This window comes from Rhineura floridana, chromosome 8, assembly GCF_030035675.1.
Source record: "Rhineura floridana isolate rRhiFlo1 chromosome 8, rRhiFlo1.hap2, whole genome shotgun sequence".
Taxonomy (NCBI): Eukaryota; Metazoa; Chordata; class Lepidosauria; order Squamata; family Rhineuridae; genus Rhineura; species Rhineura floridana.
This window is the reverse complement of record NC_084487.1, coordinates 8,027,182-8,050,524: the sequence shown is the minus strand read 5'-3', so window position 1 is coordinate 8,050,524 and position 23,343 is coordinate 8,027,182. Positions and strand designations below refer to the sequence as shown.

The 23,343-nt window shown below is 44.1% G+C and overlaps 1 protein-coding gene across 8 annotated transcripts in view; it reads right to left on the bottom strand.

Annotated features, from left to right (window-relative positions):
* Positions 1-5,141: 5,141 nt before the first annotated feature.
* The window catches only part of PLXNA4 (plexin A4), a 748,486-nt gene continuing 730,284 nt past the window's right edge, over positions 5,142-23,343 (bottom strand). For all 8 annotated transcript variants that reach the window (XM_061638090.1, XM_061638091.1, XM_061638093.1 and 5 more), the window contains 2 exons: positions 14,345-14,495; positions 5,142-11,216 (listed from right to left, as the gene is read on the bottom strand). In XM_061638090.1, coding sequence (XP_061494074.1) covers positions 11,121-11,216; positions 14,345-14,495 — 247 coding nt within the window. In that variant the 3' untranslated portion in view covers positions 5,142-11,120. The remainder of the gene's footprint in view (positions 11,217-14,344; positions 14,496-23,343) is intronic.

Genomic DNA, 23,343 nt, shown 5'->3' with positions numbered 1-23,343 from the left:
ATAAACTTTCTCTACCTCAGGTTCCATCAGATCATTCCAGTGCAGAAATTTTTTTGAAACATTGATAAATTTATCTCTGATATCTTCGCCAATTCCTTCAGAGACAGCGCTGAATTCCAAGCAATAATCTTTGTCACTAGGATCCATCACAGCTATAAAGTCCAAATCTTTTTCAAATTCCACATTTGATATATCTATTCCAATCTCCAGGACTTGCACATTCCCTTTAATTTTTCTTTCATTTCCTGTTGCTTGTCCAGTTATATCTTCTTTTCTCATAGAATCCTTTATTTCTTTCAGCTCCTGTTTCATTTTGCCAAATTCAATTTTCATCTCTTGTCTGCACTGTCTCAATTCTTGTTTCGTTATCTTAACCTCATCCATTATTTTCTGAAACATGTTTAAAGAGAGAACCCCTTCCTGTATATCCAGGGTCTCGGCCGCTTTCTTGATTGTCATTCTTAAGACAAAAAAAAAAAAAACCCTTCAATTTCCAATATAGCCACTATTCTCAAGCAAAGAGCAATTTATTTCTTTTTCCAGCAACAAAGGAGTTAATATTCCAAGCCTGTTGACATCATCTTCTAGACAGACTGCCTTATCTCTTATGTTACCAAGAGTGCAAAACAAACTTAGTTCCCAGCATCAAAATAATTAGTGGCATAAAGAATAAGCAGATTCATCAAAATAAAGTAGACCAGAAAAAATAGTCCCAAACAAATAGTACTCAAATGTTCATATTAATCAGATATTTCTCTTCAAATTAGATGCCCCTCATCCGTTTATATCTTTATAATGCTCAATTCCATGCCAGCTTTTTGCAATAAAAACAAAGATAAGCTATTTCGATTTTCTTCTTCCTTAATTCCGTGTATAAAAGAGAAAGGTATAACTCACCCAGGGATTCTTTGTTGCTGATTCTATAACAAATCTCTTTTACTGTAACAATGATAAGAGTGATAGTAGATAGTAGTAGACAGAAGGATGCTTGCCTGTTAAAATCCGTTTTTCTTTAAAGAAAAAAAAACGTCTCGCTTAGTCAGTTTGAGCTTGCTTGAATTCCCTGACTCCGTCAGACGCTGCTGGCTACACCTTCGTTCATAGGCGATCCTGATGAATTCCAGTCCCCAACAAACACAACGAAGCTTCTGTGGGTGATCTCTTCGTTTCTCCCTTGCCTGGGAGAAAGTTTTTACCAGTCAAAAAATTCTTCTGACTGGTTTTAAAACTGAAAAAGCTTCCTCTGAGATGGGAGCTCGTCTCAGAGGCAGTCACAGGCGGAGCAATCCTCCTGGGAAGTCCCCCATCCCTGGCTTTGTGTGGCTTTCACAATCCCTTTGAGAGGGAAGGGTGACAGGAAAACAAGCCTTGTGTACTACCACCATGCTCCTATTTGCTGCTAATCCCATGGCGTACATTACTCCCATATCCCCTGTTGGAAATCTCTCATTTTTGTTTTCTTCCCTTGGAGGGGGACTTCAGTTAATGACAGGATGCTATCCAGAATCTGACCTGAAGATGCTGTTTGGATATGTGAAGAACTTAATTGTACCAGCCCAGTAAAGTGGGCAGAATAGAGTTGCAAAACATACCCGTTACTAAAAGAGAGGAAATGCATTGTCCAACACTTCCCCCGAAAAAGATAAACACACATTCCCAAAAATAATGTCCATACGTGTGCAATTTTAATGTATAGATACAAATATGGAAACAATTACTATAATTTCAATAAAAATATTATGCATCTCCCCATAGTGGGAAAGGCTGTGGCCAGATGACTTACATGCCACTAGAGGCAGGGAGAAATTGGATTGTGCTAGCATTTAAAAATGAGCCTTCTTAATTTGCACTTTCTGAAGAAATACAAAAAGTGAAACGTGGGCATCCTTCAAAATCTTGCAGCGCAATCCTCCAGCCAAGTATTGTGTACAAAAATGCACAAATTGGGGTAAAGTGTCCCTGAAAAATGCACATTGTAGTGAAAACGTTCAAAGATGTTTTTAAAAAGACTTTTAAAAGTTTTGTTGTTAAGATGCATTAACATTTTAAGATGTTTTATAGATGTTTAATTGCTTGTTTGCCACCATGGACTCCTTCTGGGAAGAAGGGTGGGATATACATTAAATAAATAAATCAGACAAAATGCATGAGATTAGGGAAATTGTTTTGCAAAAAATGTTTATATTAGGCAAAATCGCATACAAAAGTGTATGTTAGGATAAATTTGCACTAAAATGCTAGTGAAATTTCATGGGAACTTTCTTTTTTTTTAAAAAAAAATCATGTGATGCAGACATGTGGAGAAATGAACTTGATTAGAGAAACAAGGAATGGAGAGAAACCAAAATGGGCAGATGTGCCCCTCGCTGGTGGCAGCATAGTCTGCTGTTCAGGGCTGTTGATGGGCAACTTCAAGGGTTTTGCTCTCCCTTCTTTTTGATTCTGTATTTTTAAACTGGACTTGGACTGCTAGCCACAAAGTAGGACACATGGCCACCCTAGGGCGGAGCAATCCTATGGAACAGTGGCGGCTGGTGGCTCCATGTCAGTGGGGCAGCGGAATTCTCTCCAGGTTTTAGTCCAAACTTTCAAGGAGCTGTCCAAAACCTGGAGTGGATTCCACTGCCCCACTGACATGGAATCGCCAGCCACCATTGCTGTGGAAGTGGCAGGTGGAGGAGTCTGTGGTGGAGGAATTGGTACTTGTTAAGCCCTGCAGGGCTTATGCTAACTAGGACAGAAGGTGGAGCAACAGCTTTTTACTGGGCACTTTTTCTTGACTTTTTCTTTCTCATTGAATGGGAAATAACTACATGAACTGTGTGAGTCCTGTAGATCCAGAGCTTCTCCTGATCCTTGTTTGGCATGCCCCAGTACACCCCCTCCTTAACATTACTGCCCACAGTGCCCCTCCTGTGAGGTAGCCACAGCAGCAGACCAAACTGCTGGTCCCATTTAGTTGCTTGTCACTCATTCAATCCTTCTTCATTCTGTAACGATCCACACAGGAGGACTCAGCATTTCTGTGGTGTAATATTTATGCTTTTCTGTTTTCTGTTGATGCTAAGTTTTGGTCTCTGATCCATGTACTAATTATCTCTCTGTATATCCGTGTGAAGCATAACCTCCTCTGGGCTAAAGATCTTGACAGTCAAGTTCATGTGTTCACATGTAATGTGTGATTGGACACAGATGGTGCCAAGGACACACATGGTGCCAAGGTGCAATGCTCTATGCAGTGGCAAAAAGTTGGGTGTGTGTGAAGAGAAGGAAAATACTCAACAGACCACAGGAACAGAAGGGTCCACTCCCCTCCTTCCCCCTCCTCCTCCTCCTCCTCACCCATGGTCAGTTTTACCTATCTTAAGCAAGATTGCACGGGAGTAAATCCCACTGAACTCAATAAGCATGCAAATGATCAGACCTGCCTTTTCCCTTCTTCCTCCCCTCCCCTCTTCCTTCTTCCTCCCCTGCCCACTCCAAAATTGCAAAGTAAATCAAACATTTTTAAAGTCACTATCTGAACTATATCACCTGCAGCAGCTGAGCAAGCTCAAGGACATGGGGAGGAAGACAACGTTGAAACAGCAAACAGCTTCGCTGTAACAAATGCCTGTCGCCCTTCTGCCTCTCGGGAGCTGCCGCCCCCGCCAGCACCACCTCCTCTTTCTTGGCGGTGCCGATGATAATGTTGTTATTTAATTTAATTTTTGTAAATTGTATTTTTTTATTGTATTTCTATTGTATTTCTACACCTGTGTTTATTTTTCTTTGTAAGGCACCTTGAGGGCCTTTGGCCGAAAGTCGGGGTATAAATAAAATTTAATAATAATTTAATTTAATAATAATAACTATCTTAATATTGTTGCTTCCTCCCTGCTATAACAAGATCAGCACAGCACGTGCCTTGTTTCTGTTATTGTGGCTGATTGCAGGTGTTGCCACCACTCACCATATGCTCAGAGGCACGTTACCAAATTCTTCCAAGCTACACAGGAAATGGTTTGGACTGTGAAAGACCAACCCAAATGGTGTTTGCATTTTGACAAATGTGTACGGCAATACAATATCTCAGAGAAGAGGTCAGGTCTCCTGCTCTCCTGGTGCATTCACTATAGCTGCCAAATTTTCCTGCTTTTTAAAGTTTGATAGAAATATCTGTTGGCTATAGGCACGTTCTTAAACTGCAAGGGTTTTTTTGCCTATTAGTGAATGTTCTTATGCTTATTATCCCCCTTTACCCCAAACCTTCACTAGCAAATACTGTTTGCTCTGTAGCTCAATAAGAAAAACAGCTCCAAACCACCATAAAACCATAACCTATTCTATAGGATCGGTAAGAAGAAATGGGGTAAATTATAGGCTAAATTTGAAATGTGGTGTTGGAGGAGAGCTTTGTACATACCATGGACTGCGAAAAAGACCAATAATTGGGTGTTAGAACAAATTAAACCAGAAATGTCACTAGAAGCTAAAATGATGAAACTGAGGTTATCCTACTTTGGACACATCATGAGAAGACCTGATTCACTAGAAAAGATCATGATGCTGGGAAAAACAGAAGAGAGCAGAAAAAGAGGAAGGTCAAACAAGAGATAGATTGATTCCATAAAGGAAGCCACAGACCTGAACTTACAAGATCTGAACAGGGTGGTTCATGACAGATGCTCTTGGAGGTCACTGATTCATAGGGTCACCATAAGTCATAATTGACTTGAAGGCACATAACAACAACAATAGGCTTAATGTCCATACACAGCTGCTCCGCTGCTCCCAGAGTCAGTTGTAGAGGGTTTGGTCTAGGATCCCTGATTGCTAATACTCATTGGACTGGGAATACTTCACTGGGAAGATCTGCAGAGGTCCATTAGAAGTCAGTACAAAAATTGTACAAGAGCGCAAAACTGTGCTTGTGGAGCTCCCTTGATTTCAAGGAAAACTTGTGCAGGAGAACATTCTGATGGATTCTGTTGTGATTCTCCTAAGCCTTCTCTGTCACATGTGCATGAGCCAAGCCATCACAAAATTATTGCTTCTTTTTTCATTTTTTATAATAAACTTTATTCTATATTACAAATAGTTTTAATTTTTTTTTTGTTCTGGACTGCAAAATAGGAATGCCTTATATTTACATACACAGGTATACAATTAGGTATAACAAAGGTACAGAAGCTTTACCAAGTAACAACAGGGTTCCATTTTAAGCAGTTGTCATTTCCATGAGTCCTTTTTGAAACTAGGGTCATTAGAAAACAAAATATAAAACAAGAAGAAAGAACGAGAAGGAGAAGCAGCAAAAGTCAATAACGCAAATCCTGGACTTTCTCAATCCGGGATCCATTTTTTAACATTCTGTTTTTATGGCTGGTTGTAATACTGTCTTTTAAGAATATGCCTAGGCCTGTGTATTCAAAGTGGAAACTTTACCAAAGTTGGTGGAAGTGGATGATATGTCTAGGAAATATGTGGTGAAAAGTAGCTGAGGTGTCTTGTTGCAATGAATAATTAAGTTGCCTCAAGAGCTCCTGACCAATTCAGCGGTGCAACATTAGCGATCAGGTGATATTGGTGGTGGTGGTGGGGAGGGACAATGTTTGGCCTCGCTTAATGGAAAACCAACAGCTCTGAAGCTCTTCCAGGCTTTCCCCCTTGAATGTTTCACCAGCATTTTCTTTCCTTGGATATATATTTAAAACCTATGGGTGTAGACACAGTCTGATGTGTTCATAATTGCTGCTTTTTTGCACCACATGTGAAAAAAGAAAGGGATCCGGGAAAATCAACAGCCCATTCCTCTCTTCACCTTCCCACACTTTCCATGTAACAATGACTAGATTTTATATTAAAAAACATTGGCTTTTTGTTTTGTTTTGGCAATAGCACCTGTTCGGTAGAAATAACAGAGGACTGGGCCAGTTGTTTAGAAGTTATGAGAAGGTGTGGCTCCTTTTAAGCCAATGCAGCTGTGAGATACAGTATTTGAACTGTATGCAAAGCATGGCTGCCTTGACTCTAGAAACAATCCAAGCATGTTACTTGAGTGGCAATATATCTAGGCCCTAGAGTCTAGGGGCAAAAAATAAGGTGGCATGCTGAGCCCAGACCTGTATCTCAGGATGTCTCTTTGCAGTAGTCGACCTTGGTTTTACTGTATTTTAATGGTTTTTATTATATGGTTTTTATTTGTTGTAAACCACTTTGATGTTTTTTGAAATGAAATAGCAGTATACAAATATGTTTATAAATAAATAAACCTTTGCAAAGTCACAAAGGAAGTGGGGCACAACTCCCAGATAGCATGCATGTCTCAGGTCATATGCTGCAATAAAAGATCTTGGGTGAGCCCTAAAACAGAATAGCATTGTGTCAGATAATGATTCACTTTAGTGCAATATTCCCCTAATACTAAACAGGTACAGCGATGGCTTATAGTTGGAATCTCTCAAATTCTTCTCCTGCACCAAGCATTTGTGGCAACTGTATCTGACAAAGTAGGCTTGAGCTTCTTACAGCTCATATGGCAGTATGTTTATTCATCTTCAAGGTGCCACAGGACTTAATTATTTGGGAAAAGAAGAATTGGTCAGGAATCGAGGTGAAATGGAATTATGACAAAAAAGCAACATTCAGCAAATGTCCTAAACTGAAAATGGGAACAGTTTGTATTTGAAAGTTGAGTTTTGAAAATGAAATATTAGCTCATACTCAGGTCCTGAAATGTTACTATTGGGTATTGATATCTGTTCATCCCTGTAATCAGAGCAAAATGTATTCTTCCTTCTGCTTCCTTCATTTGTAATCGTATGTTACATTCACAGAAAAAGAAAATGAAGGGGGTGTTAGAAGCCAAGACTGAGGACAGAGGAGCTTGTTGGGGAAGAGAGAAGAGCTGACACATTCACATTACAATGCTGGTACAATTTCAAGGCTACAAAAAGAAAATTCTAAAAGAAGTCAAATAAGAAACAACAAAAAGGAATTCTGAGATACAAAAATAAAACTGAACCAAAATAGAGATTTGTTTTAAACTCCCAGGTCTGAGAAGAGAAAGAGGAAATAGATGGGGGTTTGTAGGAGGTGGTGGACTTTCACACTGCTTCCTGTTTCTGACAAAGTTATTTTGATATGTTCTGTTCATTCCTTTGAGGTGTTCAAGTTTGAAACAATTTTTTTTTATCAAGTCTGTACTAGCAAAAAATTTAAAAACAAAACCATCAATGGTTTAAAAACCTCTTTCACCAGTAGCATGCGGAGTCTCAGTTTCTTCCTGTTTTCTCAATTACTGTGCAAAATCAAATGGTTTTTTTCCTGATACCTTCCCCCATCCTATGATGGATGTTCCCACCCCTTACCTTCAACCAGGATCCATTCTCTCTGGGATCTCCTCCCACCAGCTTGGCTTTCATTTTTAAATCTGAGAAAGTCATGGATGGGGCGGGGGAGAAACATCTTTATCACCTGTGGCACTTTGTTAGTCAAAAACCTTTGGTTTTGTCCACATTTTAAAATGTTTTCTGCATTCAAGACAAACTTTTTCTCTCCTTTGTGCACATTCTCACTTTAATGTTGTCTAGCATAGCTCTTTCTATCCGTTCCCCACTTCCAAAGCTATTCATTAGCGATCCAGAAGAACCAGCAGAAAATGTAAATTCTGTGATGACAAATCATGAATTCCCAACCCTCTAGGTATCACTGACATGAGTGCAAGTAAGCATGTGCAATTTCTGGTCCCACAGGCCTTGCTCTTCTCTTGTATTCACACAACCACGCAGAAGCAATTTCGAAGGTACCTTTCTCCTCTTCTGCTAATCCCACACTGCAACACACCGGGCATCGTCATTTTGCTCTTCAGACCAGGATCAGCCAGTAACTTAAATTTCTTCACAAATAAGAACAGGTACATTTCACACCTGTTACGGGGTAAGGGAACAACTGTCATGTCATAAAGCAGATGTGGGGAACATTTGGCCCTCCAGATGTTGAATTACAACTTCCATCATCCCTGGCCACTGGCCATGCTTGTTGAGGCTGATGGGAGTTGCAGTTCAGCACCATCTAGAGGGGAAAAGGTTCCTCACACCTATCATAAGAAAGGTGATTTTGAAAGAAGTAGGGAGCAGGATGGAATCACTTGCCATCCAGAGGCACTCTCAGATACATCGAAGGGGTTTGCCCATGGGGACCATCTCTTTAGCTTACTTAGCCTTGTGGTTAATCCTCTACTGCACACACCAAGTAGCTGACTCAGACCAAAAGGAATGGAAATGGCACAAATGGAGACATGCATGCAAACAAATGACTGGTGGATCAAGTGAAAAGTTCTCCCTACATTTTCTGGTGGTGAACGAGGGCCTTTTCTGTCTCCCTTTAACCTTCACAATGAAGAGGAGAATCTGTGCCATACAAAGAAGTCAAAGGTGACCCCATGCACAGTTGTTTCACAGTGAAAAATAGTAGAAAGAGTATTGAGTGCTTCTGCTCATACCCTCCCCTTCAGCAATCTCTGGCCTCTCTGCCTCATATTCATTGATGCCATTCATTGGAGGCTGGTCTACTAGGGTAAATGGGGCAACCCCAGCTTGCCCTCACTGCCTGCCTTCATTCTTACAACTGGTCTAGGGGTGGCACTGCATGTGGCAGCTTTTTCCTCCTGTCAGGGTTGACCTTGTAGAACTCAGCAGGGAAGAGAATGGGGCCAAATCAGAATTAGTTGGCTCTGCTTGTCATTGGCTCTGGCGCCATCTACTGCTGGCCTCCTTGCCTTTTGCCCCATGAATGCTAAAGGGCACCAGCCATCACTGATGTCATTGAGTGGCCAGCTTTGATGTCACAGTGGGGATGGAGAGCCTAGAATGAAGCAGAAGAGTGCTAAAGTGAACTGTGCCATTACTGCCCACAGTTTACAAGGTTTTGAATTACAGTTTGCAACCCACTATTGAGATTAGCTCCTGTGGTGATTGTAACCATTGAAATAAGACGGTCTACTTGGCAAAACATTTACCATGGGCAAGTACTTACAGTTACTGTCTTTTGCCATAGGGCAACTCATATCTGCTATTGTGGAATCTAATCTTTAGGATGGACCATAGCTCAGTAGCAGAGCCCATGCTTTTGCATACAGAAGGCTGCAAGTTCAATTCCTGACATCTGCGGTTAAAAAGAGCCAGGCAGCCGGGTATAGGAAAGTTCCCTCTCTGAGACTCCTACGAGCTGCAGCCAGTCAGGGTAAACAACACTGGGCAAAATGGACAAAGAGCTTGAAGGCAGCTTCCCATGTTCCCGTGACACAGGCTTCTGCTTAGATCAGCCACCTGCAATTTCAGGCAAAACACATTTGTGTTACTGCCAAAATGCAAATTCATACAAATTGAAAATGCAACCCCATTGAATTCAACAAGGGTCTTCATTTTGACGGGATGCAAATCTCAGCAATGAAACTCAGGTTTCCTGTTCTGCTGTGCAAAATGTCACTGGAGAAATGGATGCTAAACACGGGCCATGGCCCAGCACAGACTTAAGCAAGCTGAAGCCCTTTTACTTCAATGGCCTTCAACATGAGTGACTGCAGGCTGGGGACCGGGACGTCAAGCTTCAGCAAATTTGATTCTGTTTTTTGGGATTTATGAGGGGCTGTGTTGAAGTGTGTAAAGCTCTGGATCGAAATGTAGTTTTCCAAATTTGGGGCATGGCCCAGCCAAGAGGGAAGCACTTGAATCTCATTGATTTCAACAAAAGGACATGATTGAGTCTCCCATTAAAATCAATGCAATATAAATTTGCTTCATTCTGGCGGGAACGTTTCCAGCTTGCATCAATACGCCTGACAAAAAATTTAAAAAAATTGAATATATTGAGTTATTCCAGTTCCAGTTGCCATTTGATGGCAAAGGCATCTCACAGGCTACACTGCATAAGCCAATCACTCCAAGCAATAAACCCTTCCTATTGTCTTTGAACACCTGTTGGTTCAGCTGTTGCTCCATTTGCCCTGATGGACCAGCCTGTTGGGACATGAAGGCTTGGGAGGGGCCCTTTCTCCTTATCCCCACTCCCAATTCAAGTCCAGGATGCAGCCTCTTGTCTCCTCTATAATGCTGTTCCTGGGTTTAACTCTGTGCTGTGTCTAGATCTAGATTTTGTGCTCTATCCTTTAGGATGGTTAGCCAGAAAGACATCAGAAGTTGCAGTTTGAGACCATACGGAAAAGAGAGCGGAAGGAGATTGGTCCGGGTTCACCTCACCAAGTGCAGCCGAGCTGGTTTAAGAAGGGATGACTGCCCTTGCCGTTCTTCTCAAAGGGAGCGGAGGAGAAACAAGTGTGGCTTCAGGTAAAGGGAAGTGTGTGCTTGTGGGTGGGTGTCTTTTAATCATACCGTAAATGGGGCACAGATTAAACATAACAATGATCCATTAAAAAAAAGCTAGATGAATGTATGAAAATTGGGGATGGGGGAGGAAAGGGTGGTCTTTCTTCATTCTCCGCCCAGTCCCAGGAGAGCAGCTGACCGCACGGTGAGTTTGTAGGGCAAGTGGGCTGCTCTGCCATGACAGTCCCATGGGGCAAGCCACTGGGTCCTCCCCTCTAGGACGTGGACTGGGGAGGGGCAGCACTGTTGGGTGGGAGAAAAAGCCAAGTTCGTTCCCACTCCGTGGGGACTTCCAGAGGCAAGTGGGCAAGTCCTGCCTTGGTGCAGCTTCCAAATAACACTGAGTTTGTTTCCGCTCCAGGGCGCCGAGCCCACGGGGAGCCATTAAAGCAGCACGGCTGAGGCAAACCAGGACGGTCCCCTCTGTCAGTTTAACAGATGATATGACAATAAGCTCAGGAGTGAGAAGGCAGAAAGGGATTCTGCAGAGAAGGGAGCTCCGCCTGAATCGTCCCCCCGCGCTTGGGATTCCTCCACGGAGATGTCCCTCAAATCCTTGAGGCCTTGTTGCTTGGCATCTGTTGGTTTGGCAGGCGAGCCTTAGAGGAGTCGAGAGCTGTTCAGGCGACTCTGCTCAACGCAGCCAATCAGAAACTTGCACTTGGTAAAGAGGATGTTCTTGACTGAGGCACGGCTTGGTTTTGTTTGTTTGTTTTTAAATCCCTCCCAGGGAGTCCCCTGGTAGGGCAGTTCTCAGCTGTCTATGCTCATGAGGGTTATAACTTGTTCAAGTTTGTAGGCCAGCTTCTGTTTGCCAGCCTGGTCGTCTTGGTCCAGGGCTCCGAGGATCTGCATAAGGGGGGGGGGGGGAAGAGAGAAGTTTTAATTGTTGGAGCCTGACATGTAGGCACATAGGAAGCTACCTTATGCTGAGTCATAGAATCACAGAATCGCAGAGTTGGAAGGGGCCTATAAGGCCATCAAGTCCAGCCCCCATTGTCAGACCATTGATCTATCTCATTCAATATTGTGTACACTGACTGGCAGCAGCTCTCCAGGATTCTAAACTGGGTATATTTCCAGCCTTACCTGGCAATGCCAGGGATTATACATGGGACCTTCTCCGTGCAATGCAGATGCTCTTCCCCATGTCAAACAAAAATGACAATCATTCACCTCTGAAGCAGGAAAGCACTGATGTAACATGGACGCTACTGTACCTGGGGAACAATTGTGGCCCTCCCAACATTGTTGGACCCCCATCAGCTCTGGCTCGCGTGACCAGTGGTCAGGGGGTTGTAGTCCAACAACATCTGGAAAGTTCCCCACCCTTGATGTTTTATACAGGGGTGGGGACTCTTGGGCCTGGGAGCTGAATGTGGCCCTCCAGACCTCTGTATCAGGCCCTCGAACACTTCCCTGGCCACACACTTCACTGGCCCAGCTTTGCAGCCCAAATATTTTTGCCTGCATGAAATGTGTCCTTGAACTCTGATAATGCCTCCTCCTCCTCCTCCTCCTCCATCATAACTGAATAGGTAACAGACAGACTCCAAATGCCATCATCCCCAACAGCACAGCCAATGGACAAATATGTATGAGAACATAAGAACATAAGAAGAGCCTGCTGGATCAGGCCAGTGGCCCATCTAGTCCAGCATCCTGTTCTCACAGTGGCCAACCAGGTGCCTGGGGGAAGCCCGCAAGCAGGACCCGAGTGCAAGAACACTCTCCCCTCCTGAGGCTTCCGGCAACTGGTTTTCAGAAGCATGCTGCCTCTGACTAGGGTGGCACAGCACAGCCATCACGGCTAGTAGCCATTGATAGCCCTGTCCTCCATGAATTTGTCTGATCTTCTTTTAAAGCCGTCCAAGCTGGTGGCCATTACTGCATCTTGTGGGAGCAAATTCCATAGTGTGACTATGCGCTGAGTAAAGAAGTACTTCCTTTTGTCTGTCCTGGATCTTCCAACAGAGTTGGAGTTGGCCACAGGTTTCCCACCCTGGCATAGGCTCTGAGACAATGGAGCATGCATGGTGCACCAGGGTACACCTAACACGTTGAAAAAGAGGTGAAATCCTGCCAACCAGCATTGTAATTTTATCTGACAAGTAGTGTTCTCATGTCTGCATTTGTATTCTGTTTATATCTGAGCAAAACAATTGGAGATTTAATTTAGTTTTGTATTTACCTCCTTAGTTGTTTATACGTTTGTATTTTATAGTTTAAATGCAAAGGCGAATATCTATCTATGTGATATCTGGGGAACTTTCCAGGTATATCTATCTATCTATCTATCTATCTATCTATCTATCTATCTATCTATCTATCTATCTATCTATCTATCTATCTATCTATCTATCTATCTATCTATCTATCTATCTATCTATCTATCTATCTATCTATCTATCTATCTATCTATCTGTCTATCTGTCTGTCTGTCTGTCTGTCTGTCTGTCTATCCCAGAGCTTGGAAATGATACTTTTTTGAACTATAACTCCCATCAGCCCAATCCAGTGGCCATGCTGGCTGGGGCTGATGGGAGTTGTAGTTAAAAAAAAGTAACTTTTCCAAGCTCTGATCTATCTATCTAATCTAGCTAGCTAGCTAGCTTGCTTGTCTGCTTGCTAGGGAAGGAGTATGAAGAGGCTGAATCTAACCACTCCCTCTCCTGAGCAGCTGATTGGTGGGTCTACATGTCCACAATGCTGGCTGTTGGATTGGTCTGGGGAATCACCTGGCCAGTTCCCTGTTGTACAGGCAGTTTCCTGCCCAGCAAGGGTTAGGTGCACCCCCAGGTGCCTGCCTTCCTTGCTAGATCAGGGTGACAGTGAGCTAGGTAATGTCAGGAACAGTGCTGATGCAGTCGTTTGTCTAGTAGGTTTTCAATCAGCCCTGTGGTAAAATAAAATTCTGCATCAAGAATAGGTAAGGCTTTTCGCATTTCCCTATTTTCTGCCGTTTCAAAAATATTTTGCAGAATTGAATTGTGCTGTCTCTAGTCAAGGAATGACTCAGTGACCTCAAATCTTTCCCCTGCCGCCCATCTGCTGGAAATCTTAGGATTGCATTCAACTGTGGTGTGGTGGTTAAGGTGTTGGACTATGACCTGCGAGACCAGGGTTTGAATCCCCCACATAGCCATGAAGCTCACTGGGTGACCTTGAGCCAGTCACTGCCTCTCAGCCTCATGAAAACCCTATTCATAGGGTCGCCATAAGTCGGAATCGACTTGAAGGCAGTACACACACCATCCCTACTCAGAATAGACCCCTTGACATGAATGAACGAAAGTTAGCCACGTCCATTAACTTCTGTGGGCTTAGTCTAAGTAGAAGCTAGCTGGATACAACCCAATATGATGTGTCATTCGCCCTTATTCGGCAACGTTTCTGGCTTCTGAGATGACAAGAGGCAGGCAAATCTTCAGAACCAGAAAGATCAAGAGCTTTCTTTAAAACAGCACCACCACCACCAAGCTGACATTTTTGGGAAGGTGAATTTTGCAGCCAGGACCGCATTCCATGTTGTCTCTGTGCTTGTGTGGAGCTGTAGCAAACGTGCAGAGCCTTGTTTGAAATCCACATTAAATGGCCAGGTGCCAGTCCTCTCCATACCCCAACCCTGCCAATAATTGAGGTTGGAGAGCCTGTGGACCTCCAGATCTTGTGGGTCGCCAGCTCCCATCAGCCCCAGCCAGCATGGCCAGTGGACAGGGATGATGTGAGCTGTAGTTCAACAACATCTGGAGAGCCGGAGTTCCCCATCACTCTAGTAACTAAAGGTTCACAGTTAGATATTAGAGTTTTAGACATGCAAATGACTCACAGTAGTTACTGCATGAAATAAAAAAGACATGAGTATAAAATAATGCTGCCTGCTGGCTTTTCACCCCCATAAGCCACAAGAAAACCACAGAAGAGACAGGGGTGTGGCAACCAGGATCTTGTACTTCTCCACCCCCAGCCAAGCTCACCTCTTCATTGTACTTGCCCACGTAGGAGTAGATCTCGGACAACGCGCTCATTGTGTTGAATTCATTCATGTGCATGCGGGACTGCTCAGCCAGGTAGGCATTCATGTCCTGGTCGCTGATAGCCGGCATCTTACCAATATCTGAGTAGTACCTGGTTTGGATCAGAGAGGCCATTGAATGTTGTGCCACAGTGCTGTCTTTAACAACAAGCTTAAAAGATCCGAAAGTTCAGATTGGTAGGAACTAGAAACAGGGACTTCTTAGCATTGGCTCGTGACTGTGGAACTTATTTCCCAGAGAGATTTTGCCAAGCCCTTTTTCAGGTGTGCTTGGAAGACCTTCCTGTTTCAAATGGCTACTACTTCTGTGGTGTTGCTTGCTGGACTGATTTTTTTTTCCTTTGCAAATGGATTTATACCAATATAATTAAATTGGTACAGTACCGATTTAAAACTGTAAGTCATTTTGTGAAGACTTGTTGTTTTGAAAAGCTAAATAAATAAATAAATAAATAAATAAGGCAGGACAGTTGTGCATGGAACATCACCGCCCATCCAACTCTAAGATTCTACAGTTGGAAATCCCAAATCTCATAGCATCAAATTCCAAATCAATATTGCAGCATGAAAAGTAAGCATGTCTGCATGCTTCATGCAGCTTATGTTAGTGGAAACACCATATTATGAATTCAAGACATAGTTTAGTCTCTGTTTCACATGTCGGTGTTTGTTTCTTACCAGCCACTATTATCAACTATGAGTCATTGGGATAGGGCTGGCATTTATTTTAAAAGCATGTAAGTAAATGCTATATAGCATGAGCCAATGACATTTAAATATAAACATGACCATCTTTTCAGAATGGGAATGTACAGTTGCCCCCTCCTTCCCAGGAACCCTGAAAAGAAGAACAGAAATGCAATCATCGATGAACTCAGGAACAGCCCCGAGGGTTTTCTGGGCCTCCAGGAAGAAGATGATCAAGACTGCCTGGAATTCTCCCTTCCCCAAAGCCTCTCCTCTCATGCATCTTGCAATAGGTACTTTTCAGGTGGGGGGGTCATAATGTCAAAGGGAAAGCTGCAAAACAAACCTGCCAATTAGTTGGCCAGTCAGTTCAATGCTGTACGTGGAATTCTGGCCTCTCCCCCCACGCTTGCTGGCTCTCATTGTTGCCCCCCCCCATGTAGCTGGGTCACACTTAGGCTTGAGCGAATCCATCATTTTGGGGTTCTCAGAGCTTATTTCTCCAGTCTTCAGTTCTCCGCATTTCCAAATCAGTTTCTTTAAAAATTCATCAGGATTTTGGTGTGAATTTCTCCTGATACACACACTTGTGTGCAATTTTGACTAATATGCACATTTTTGCTGAGCAATTTCCCACATAATGCATTTCTGTATGTTATTTTACCAATATGTGCATTTTTATGCACATTTCTGCCCTTGTATATGCATTTTGTACACATTCCTTGGCTGGAGGGCTGCATTGCAAAATTTGGACTACCGCAAATTTCAAAGGATGGCCATCTTTCAGTTTGTGTATTGTTCCCAAAAGTGCAAATTAGATAGGTTTGCCTTTAAAAGCAAAGTGAATTGAGTTAGCCCTCCATCCCTAGTCGTAATGCTGCCAAGGCAGTAGAAGCCAGAACTGGCAGAATCCCCTTAGCAAGCTGTGGATTCTACAACTGGCAACCCTTTGCCCTCTCCTTCCCGTGCTAGACCGCTTCTGCTCTGCCAGCAATCCAGAGGTCCTCCTCTCTTTCTGGGCTCTGTGTGTAATTTTGCTACTTGCTCTTTCTTTCTTTCTTTCTTTCTTTCTTTCTTTCTTTCTTTCTTTCTTTCTTTCTTTCTTTCTTTCTTTCTTTCTCCCTTCTACGCCAGGGATAGCCAATGTGTTGCCCTCCAGTGGCCATGCTGGCTAGGGCTGATGGGAGTTGTGGTCCAACAACATGGAGAGGGCATCTCATTGGCCAGCCATGTCTCTATCACTTGCTGCTTCCTTGGGTTAGGTCCCTGCTTATTAAGCCATTGTTAGGGATGGAAGGATCCATCTATTTCTGGACTTTCTGTTTCTCAATTTTCCAGTCTTAAATTCAGTTCTCCACATTTCTGCGGCAATTTGCAATTTTTTTTAAAAAAAAATTCTCATGAAAATTCTTCAGCATTTTAGTACAAATTTCTCCAAATACACACATTTTTGTATGCAATTTTGACGAATGTACACATTTTTGCAAGCAATTTCTCCTAACAGAAAGCATGTTTCTATGTTATTTTCACGAATATATCAATTTTTATGTACATTTTCCCTTAATCTATGCATTTTGGTAAACATTGGTTGGGAACTGCATTGAAAAATTAACTCAAGTGTGAATTCCAAAGGGTGGCTGTTTCTGTTTTCCTGTTGTTTCTGAAAGTGCACATTTGATATGATTTGGCTTTAAATGCAAACCAAACTGAATTCCTCCCTCCTCCCTGGCCACTGCCTAACTCCACCCCATTGCCATTAATATCTCTGTCCCTTGACCAGCCTCCAGAGCACCTTTCTTTCCCCATATCACACAACACTTCCCCCACTTTAAGTCCTTCAGAGTTAAATGTGGATGGACAACTTCAAGACTATTCCTTCTCTTCCTTCTTAAGGTACTTTAACCCAGCCCTTCAAAGAGGTGTAGTCATCCAGAGTCCGAGGGGGTCTTAGACCCCTTATTTTTTGAGAGGCAGGGTCCCGACAGGGTCCCTATGTTTCCAGCCTCCTTTCCTGGCAATTGGAACTAATCAGAGTGAAAGGAGGTGAGTCAGCCACTGAGGAGATTATTCTCAGTAGCTAACACACTCCCCTTTCATGCTGACTGGCTCCTAGGGATGTCTGTTGTGGCAGAAGACATGCACGGGAAGAACTGAGGAGACAATGATGGGCAGCAAGCAAGCAAGCGAGGAAAAGTGGAAAAAGAGGTATGGGAGGGGAGAACTTGTCCTGAAGAGTACTCTCTCTCTCTCTCTCTCTGCTGCAGGGCCTCCAGTTTGTTTGTTAACAAGGATCTTATTATCAACCCAGGAGCAAAACAGGGGAGAAGGGGGAAGATGTGTGGTTTTGTTCCAGCCCAAAGCCAGGAGTAGTAGGGAAGGAGAAGGAAAAGAGAAAAACATGGTCTGGGGGGGACTTGTGTGTGTGTCTGTGTCTATATCTGTCTGTCTGTGTGGGTGGGTGAGTGGGGTGCACTCAACACCAGAGGTTAGGATCAGGAATTTCCATGCTTAAGTTTCCTCCTAAAATGCATAAGCTCTGCCAAAATGCAGTTACGTTAAATTTTAGCATGACAACCAAGAAGGGAAACTCAGCAAAGGAAGTTCCTTGCCTTATAGCATCTTAGCATATTTGCCCATGTACATGCAGAGAAAATAGTAGATCTAGCTGAAAGGCAACACATAGAGATCTGCACTGATCAGTAAAGGAAAGTACTCCAAACAAAGGAAGAGACCGAGAGCTCATTTTATTGCATAATCTTAGGTGTCGTTGCATGACTATCATAAAGGGACCCTGCACTTCTGAATTTGCCACTACACTCCTGGCCATCCTATCAACAGAGTGGCATTTGCCACTAACCACTGTGGGTGGCTGGTGCCCATGGGAAGGGCAGGGCAAAGGGTAAAGAGGCCAACCTGCTGAGTTCTATAATTGCAACACTGAGACTAAGGAGGAGGAGGAAGCTGACAGCTGAGCTCCCCTCCCCCCCCCCGGACTGGATGTAAGTAAGAAGGCAGAGCAGGTGAGGGCTGGCTGGGGCTGGTGGGGAAGTGCCCCATTTGCCCGAATAGACCAGCCTCCTGCACTTCGGGCACCAGCAACTGACGTCGTTAACCCTGAGTTTGAAAAATCACCCTCCAGGTCTAGACTTGGATATGGCTGCCTATAGACTTAAGCTGGTCCTGGCATAACTCGGATCTAGTGCAATATGCCTGTGGACATGAGACACTGTCTCTTTGAGGAACTTGCTATTTTGGATGCCCTCCCCCCACCCTCTGCAAGTACGGCAGGCCTTGGAGGACATGACTTGCAGAAGGTAATCAGTCACTATCACCAGCAGCTGCGCTCTGCTGTCAACTGGTTAATTAGGCTCTGTCATTTACATTTTTAATTTCTTCCATTTGACATTTTGCGCGCACACACAGGCGCACACACATGTACAAAAAAGCCCCTCTCGCCAGTGCCATCCGCGATTTTATAATTACAGAGACAGAAAGGGGAAGGAGCCAAAATAGCAGACAGGTGCCTTGTTGACGGTGCCGCAGCCACCTGCTGAGTTCAGCAACCAAGTCTCCTGTGGCAGAAGAAAAAAAGGGGGGGAACTGGCACTGCAGAATGTAAGGATGCAAGCAAGGCAAGGGAGGCCTGTTAATTCTTGAAGTCAAGGCAGCAGGAAAGCCGGCTCTGGCATACCAGTTTTGCCTGGTTAACGTGACTACCCCTGGCCTGCTCTTTATGGAACCATAAAGAGCGGTAGTGGCTGGTGCCCATGGGAACTGGGAGGGCGGAAAGCAGGGAGCCCAACAGTAGGTGGTGCCAGAGAGCCAATCAACAGGCAGAGCCACCTCATTCTAGTTCTGCCCTCCTCCTCCTCCCTGCTGAGTTCTATAAGGGCAACGCTGAGACGCAGGAGGAGGAAGTTGGCAAGCAGTGCCACTCCCTGGACTGGTTTTAGAGAAGGAGGCTGGACAGGCGAGGGCTGACTGAGGGCAGGATGGGGTTAGTGGCCCATTCGCCTTAAAGAAGCAGCCTCCGCTGGTTAAGAGTCTTCCTGCAACACATCTGAAGTGCCTTTTACTGTTGTCATGGTGGATTTCCTGACTTGGTAAGGGGTTGGACCAGATAACCTTGGAGGTCCCTTCCAACTCTGTGAGTCAGACCATTAGTCCATCGAGCCCAGCCATCGTTGTCTGCTCTGACTGCTGGGGTTCTCCAGGGGCTCAGGCAGAGATCTTTCCCAGCCCTGCTGCTTGAGAGATTTTCAGCTGGAAAAGCCAGTCTCAGGCTTTCTGCAAGGACAGAATGTGCTCTGCCCCTGAGCTATGAGCTCCCCAAAGTAACTCTGGAGAAGAACTGCGGTCCATTGAGCTCTGTTCAGGTGGTCCTCAAAAAAGTTGCAAAAGAGTGGGGGCAGTATCAGTAGTCAGCTCTGCACATGATCCAACTTCCACCCACTTCCACCCTCACCCCATGCCCGGATGATTCAGAAAAAAGCCATTATGGCCAGAGCCAGATTATCAGACAGGCTCACAATGCCTCAGTCTAGGGCCTGCAATTTGCATAATATGGCACTGCAGCAATCTATTAATTTCCCCCCTCCAAACAGTCACCAGTTAAAGGGACCCACCCCAGCAGCCTACCCTCAGGCCTGTGATTTTCATAACACATGCTGCTTTTGATGATCAGGTCAGTGTTGAAGCTGAAGAAAAATGTTGTTTTATTTTTCTTCATCCATCACACTAGAAAATATGAGCTCTACATGCGCTTGGATTTGCAGAACAGCAGCAAAATATTAAATGGCCTTCCATTTGATTGCACCCCTGGCAATTTTCCGTTGGTCCACACTCGCAAAAAGGAAAGAACTTCTCTAGATCTATGGTGGGGAGCCTGTAGCCTTTCCGATGTTTCCGAAATCTCACTCACATCAACACCAGCCAGCGTGGCAAATGGTTAAGGATGATAGCAGCCATAGTTCAGTGACGTTCAGAGGGTCACAAGTTGCCCACACCTGCTCCAGAGGATATCTGATTATCTTACCTTGTCCCAGTCTGTGTCGGAATTGCTTTCTAAGATGTTTTTAAAGGCTTTTTTTAAAAAAAAGATGTTTTAATATGTTTTTAAAGACGTTTTAATATGTTTTAAGACTTTTGTTTTTAAGATGTTTTAGAGTGTTTAGTGTTTTGGTTTGCCACCTGGGCTCCTTCTGGGAGGAAGGGCGGGATAGAAATTTGTCAAATAAATAAATAAATATCAATCAATCAATCAATCAATCAATCTAAAGTATCTCCAGAACATTCTGCCAAGGAGAAAAGAGATTGCACACCCTCTGTAAAGCACCACGATCCATGGCTGAACAAAAGTGCCTAAATATTATTAGACAGTATCTTAAGAAAGTATTGAAAAGTTGTGCACCTCCAGGGAAGCTTTCAACAGACACCCCATGAAAGAAGGTAAGGACAGGGAACACAAGTCTCTTTAAAAGATTGCCCTCCTAAAGGAGCATCAGAAGAGCCCAGTGCCAGTGACCCATCTAGTCCAGCATCCTGTTCTCACAGTGGCCAACCAGGTGCTCCAAAGGGAAGCCCACAAGCAGGACAAGAGTGCAACAGCCCCACGTCCTGGCAACTGGTATTCAGAGGCTTCATGTAGAGACACACTTACTGTTGTGCCGGTTCCAGTAGATCTCCACCTCTCTTTTCTGAAAATGGGGGCACACAACGCTAGTCAAACTCTGACCCGTTTTACTCTAAATCCTGACTGGATCAGCTCGAGTGCATTATTATTATTTTTAATTCAGCTTCAGCCAAATTTCTCCATTGATTGGTAGATCAGCCCATTTGCCTTCCAGGTGTGGCCTATAGGCTCAGGAAATGACGGTGATTGGCCCAACGCTTTGCTGTGGGCGGTCCTGAAAGGTCTAAGTCAGCAGTGGGGAAGGGAGGGGTGTCTAGCAGAGGGCAAACTCACTTCAAAATGCAGCCAGAAAAACTCTGCTTTTGAAGTGACTAGTGTGCCGACAGCCTCACTGCCTCCAACAGTGGAGGTAGTGCATAGCCATCATGGGTAGCAGCCAGCAATGTCTTCCAGGTATTTGTCTAATCCCGTTTTAAAGCCATCCAAGTTGTTGGCTATCACTACATCTTTGAGCAAATTCCATAGTTTAACTATGCATTTTGTGAGGAGGTACTTCCTTCTGTCTGTCCTGAATCTTCCAACATTCAGCTTCGTTGGATGGCCCCACTCCTAGTATTAGGAGAGAGAGAGAAAAAAACATCTCCCTATCCATGATTTTATACACTTGTATCATGTCACCTCTTACTTGCCTTTTTTCTAAACTCCAAAGCCCCAAATATTGAAACCTTTTGTTATTGTTCAACCCCTTGAGCAGGACCAGCATTGTGGAATTTGATGAACAAAATTAAACCAGCTCTCATCTCCTGCTCAGATGGTTGGACAATATTCCCCCTGGCTGGTCATGCCAAGAGATTAATAGCATTCATGTTTGTTTAATCAGACCACAAACTGTCCTGACACAATTGTAGAAGGATCACGGCTGATGCCCATAAATGCTGAAACAGACATTTTGGGACAGGCAGAGAATCAAAACGCCTCACCAGGATCCAGCCCTGCAGGGGGAAACAGGCATGTCCCCCAAAACAAAAACCCTAGTCCTCGTCGCCCAACAGCTGTGCCAGGCAAATGACAGCAGCTGAGCAGAATGCAGCTGAGACAACAGGCACCAGCACAGTGACAAGAGTATCCTTTTGAGATCAGTCCCAGTTTCCTCCAAGTTTGCTAAAGTTTTCCAGCTAGGCTGCTCATCCAGCAGATGAATAGGTGAGAGTGAGTTTATTGCAGGTAGGAAATTGAGCCCAAGAACAGCTGGTGTGTGGGGTTCTAGGCAATGGGGAGAATGGTTTATGGTTCCCAAAAGACGCCTGTGGAAAGCCATTCATGCTCTTTATAAATATTTCATGTGTGCCATCCCGCAGAGCTGAACAGGAGAGCAGATGCTAGTATTACGCTTGGTTCAAAATGAAAAACACCTTTGCTGGGGGGAGAAGTGACCGTGTTTAGGGTAGCCAACTCTGCATTTGTAGGGGTCACCTCTGAATGCTTTGAGCCCTTGAGGTCCCTTGTCCCACTAGTTAGAATCAGAGCCTTTTGGACACACTCCCCACTTTCCTTTTCCCCATGAGAGAGGAATGCCAAAGACGGTGACAACACAGCAGCCATCTGAATTTGGTTTCCTGACTGCAGGAGTTGGGTATATTTAGCCTGGAGAAGAGAAAATTAAGAGGCAACATGATAGCCATCCCCAAATATATGAAGGGCTGTCACATGTAGATGATGGAACAAATTAGTTTTGTGTTGCTCCAGAGCGTAGGACTCAAACCAATAGGTTTAAATTACAAGAAAAAAAGAATGTAGACTAAACATTCAGGATCCCTTCTTGGTGGCATGAGCTGCTCAACAAGGGGATGGTGGTGGATCTCCGTTGTTGGAGGTTTTCATCAGCAGAGGATGGTTGGCCACCCATCAGAGAAGCTACAGTAGTGGGATTCCTGCATCAGCAAGAGGTTGGATTACCTTTGATGTACTTTCCAACGATATGATTCTATGATTCTCCAAATTTTCTAGATGGTCCCATGGTCTGATTTGGTATAAGACAATCGTCATACTTTCCCCAGACAGGATTTGAATGTGGGGTAGTCTGGCTGCCAAATTTAAGCCCCGTTCTGACTGGATGTTTTCTGCAGAGCAGAACAATGACCACACATATCCTGAAGCTTCTTTCTTCAGATACAGCAGATTGGGCTAGACAACAGCTCTTCATTTCAAGGTGGAACTGTGTGTGATGGTAGACCAGTTCTAGGTGGAACCAATGCTCCAATCTGGTGAGTCTCCCCCAAATTCCACAGTCTATTCCACCATGATCGACAGCAAAGTCTGCCCCCAAATTCTGGGTTGTTTTAGAGTGTGAAGGCAGCCCTTGCAGAGATCAAGACCACATTCGCACCATGCATTTATTCTACTTAAAACAGTCATAGCTTCTCCCAAAGAATGCTGGGAAGGGTAGTTTGTGAAGGGTGCTGAGAGTTGTTAGGAGAGCCTCATTTTCTTCATAGAGCTACAAGTGAGGGTGGTTTAACACTTAATCTCTCTTCCCTGGGAATTGTAGCTCTATGACGGGGAATGGGGTCTCCTAACAACTCCCAGCACCCTTAACAAATGACAGCTCCCTGCATTCTTTG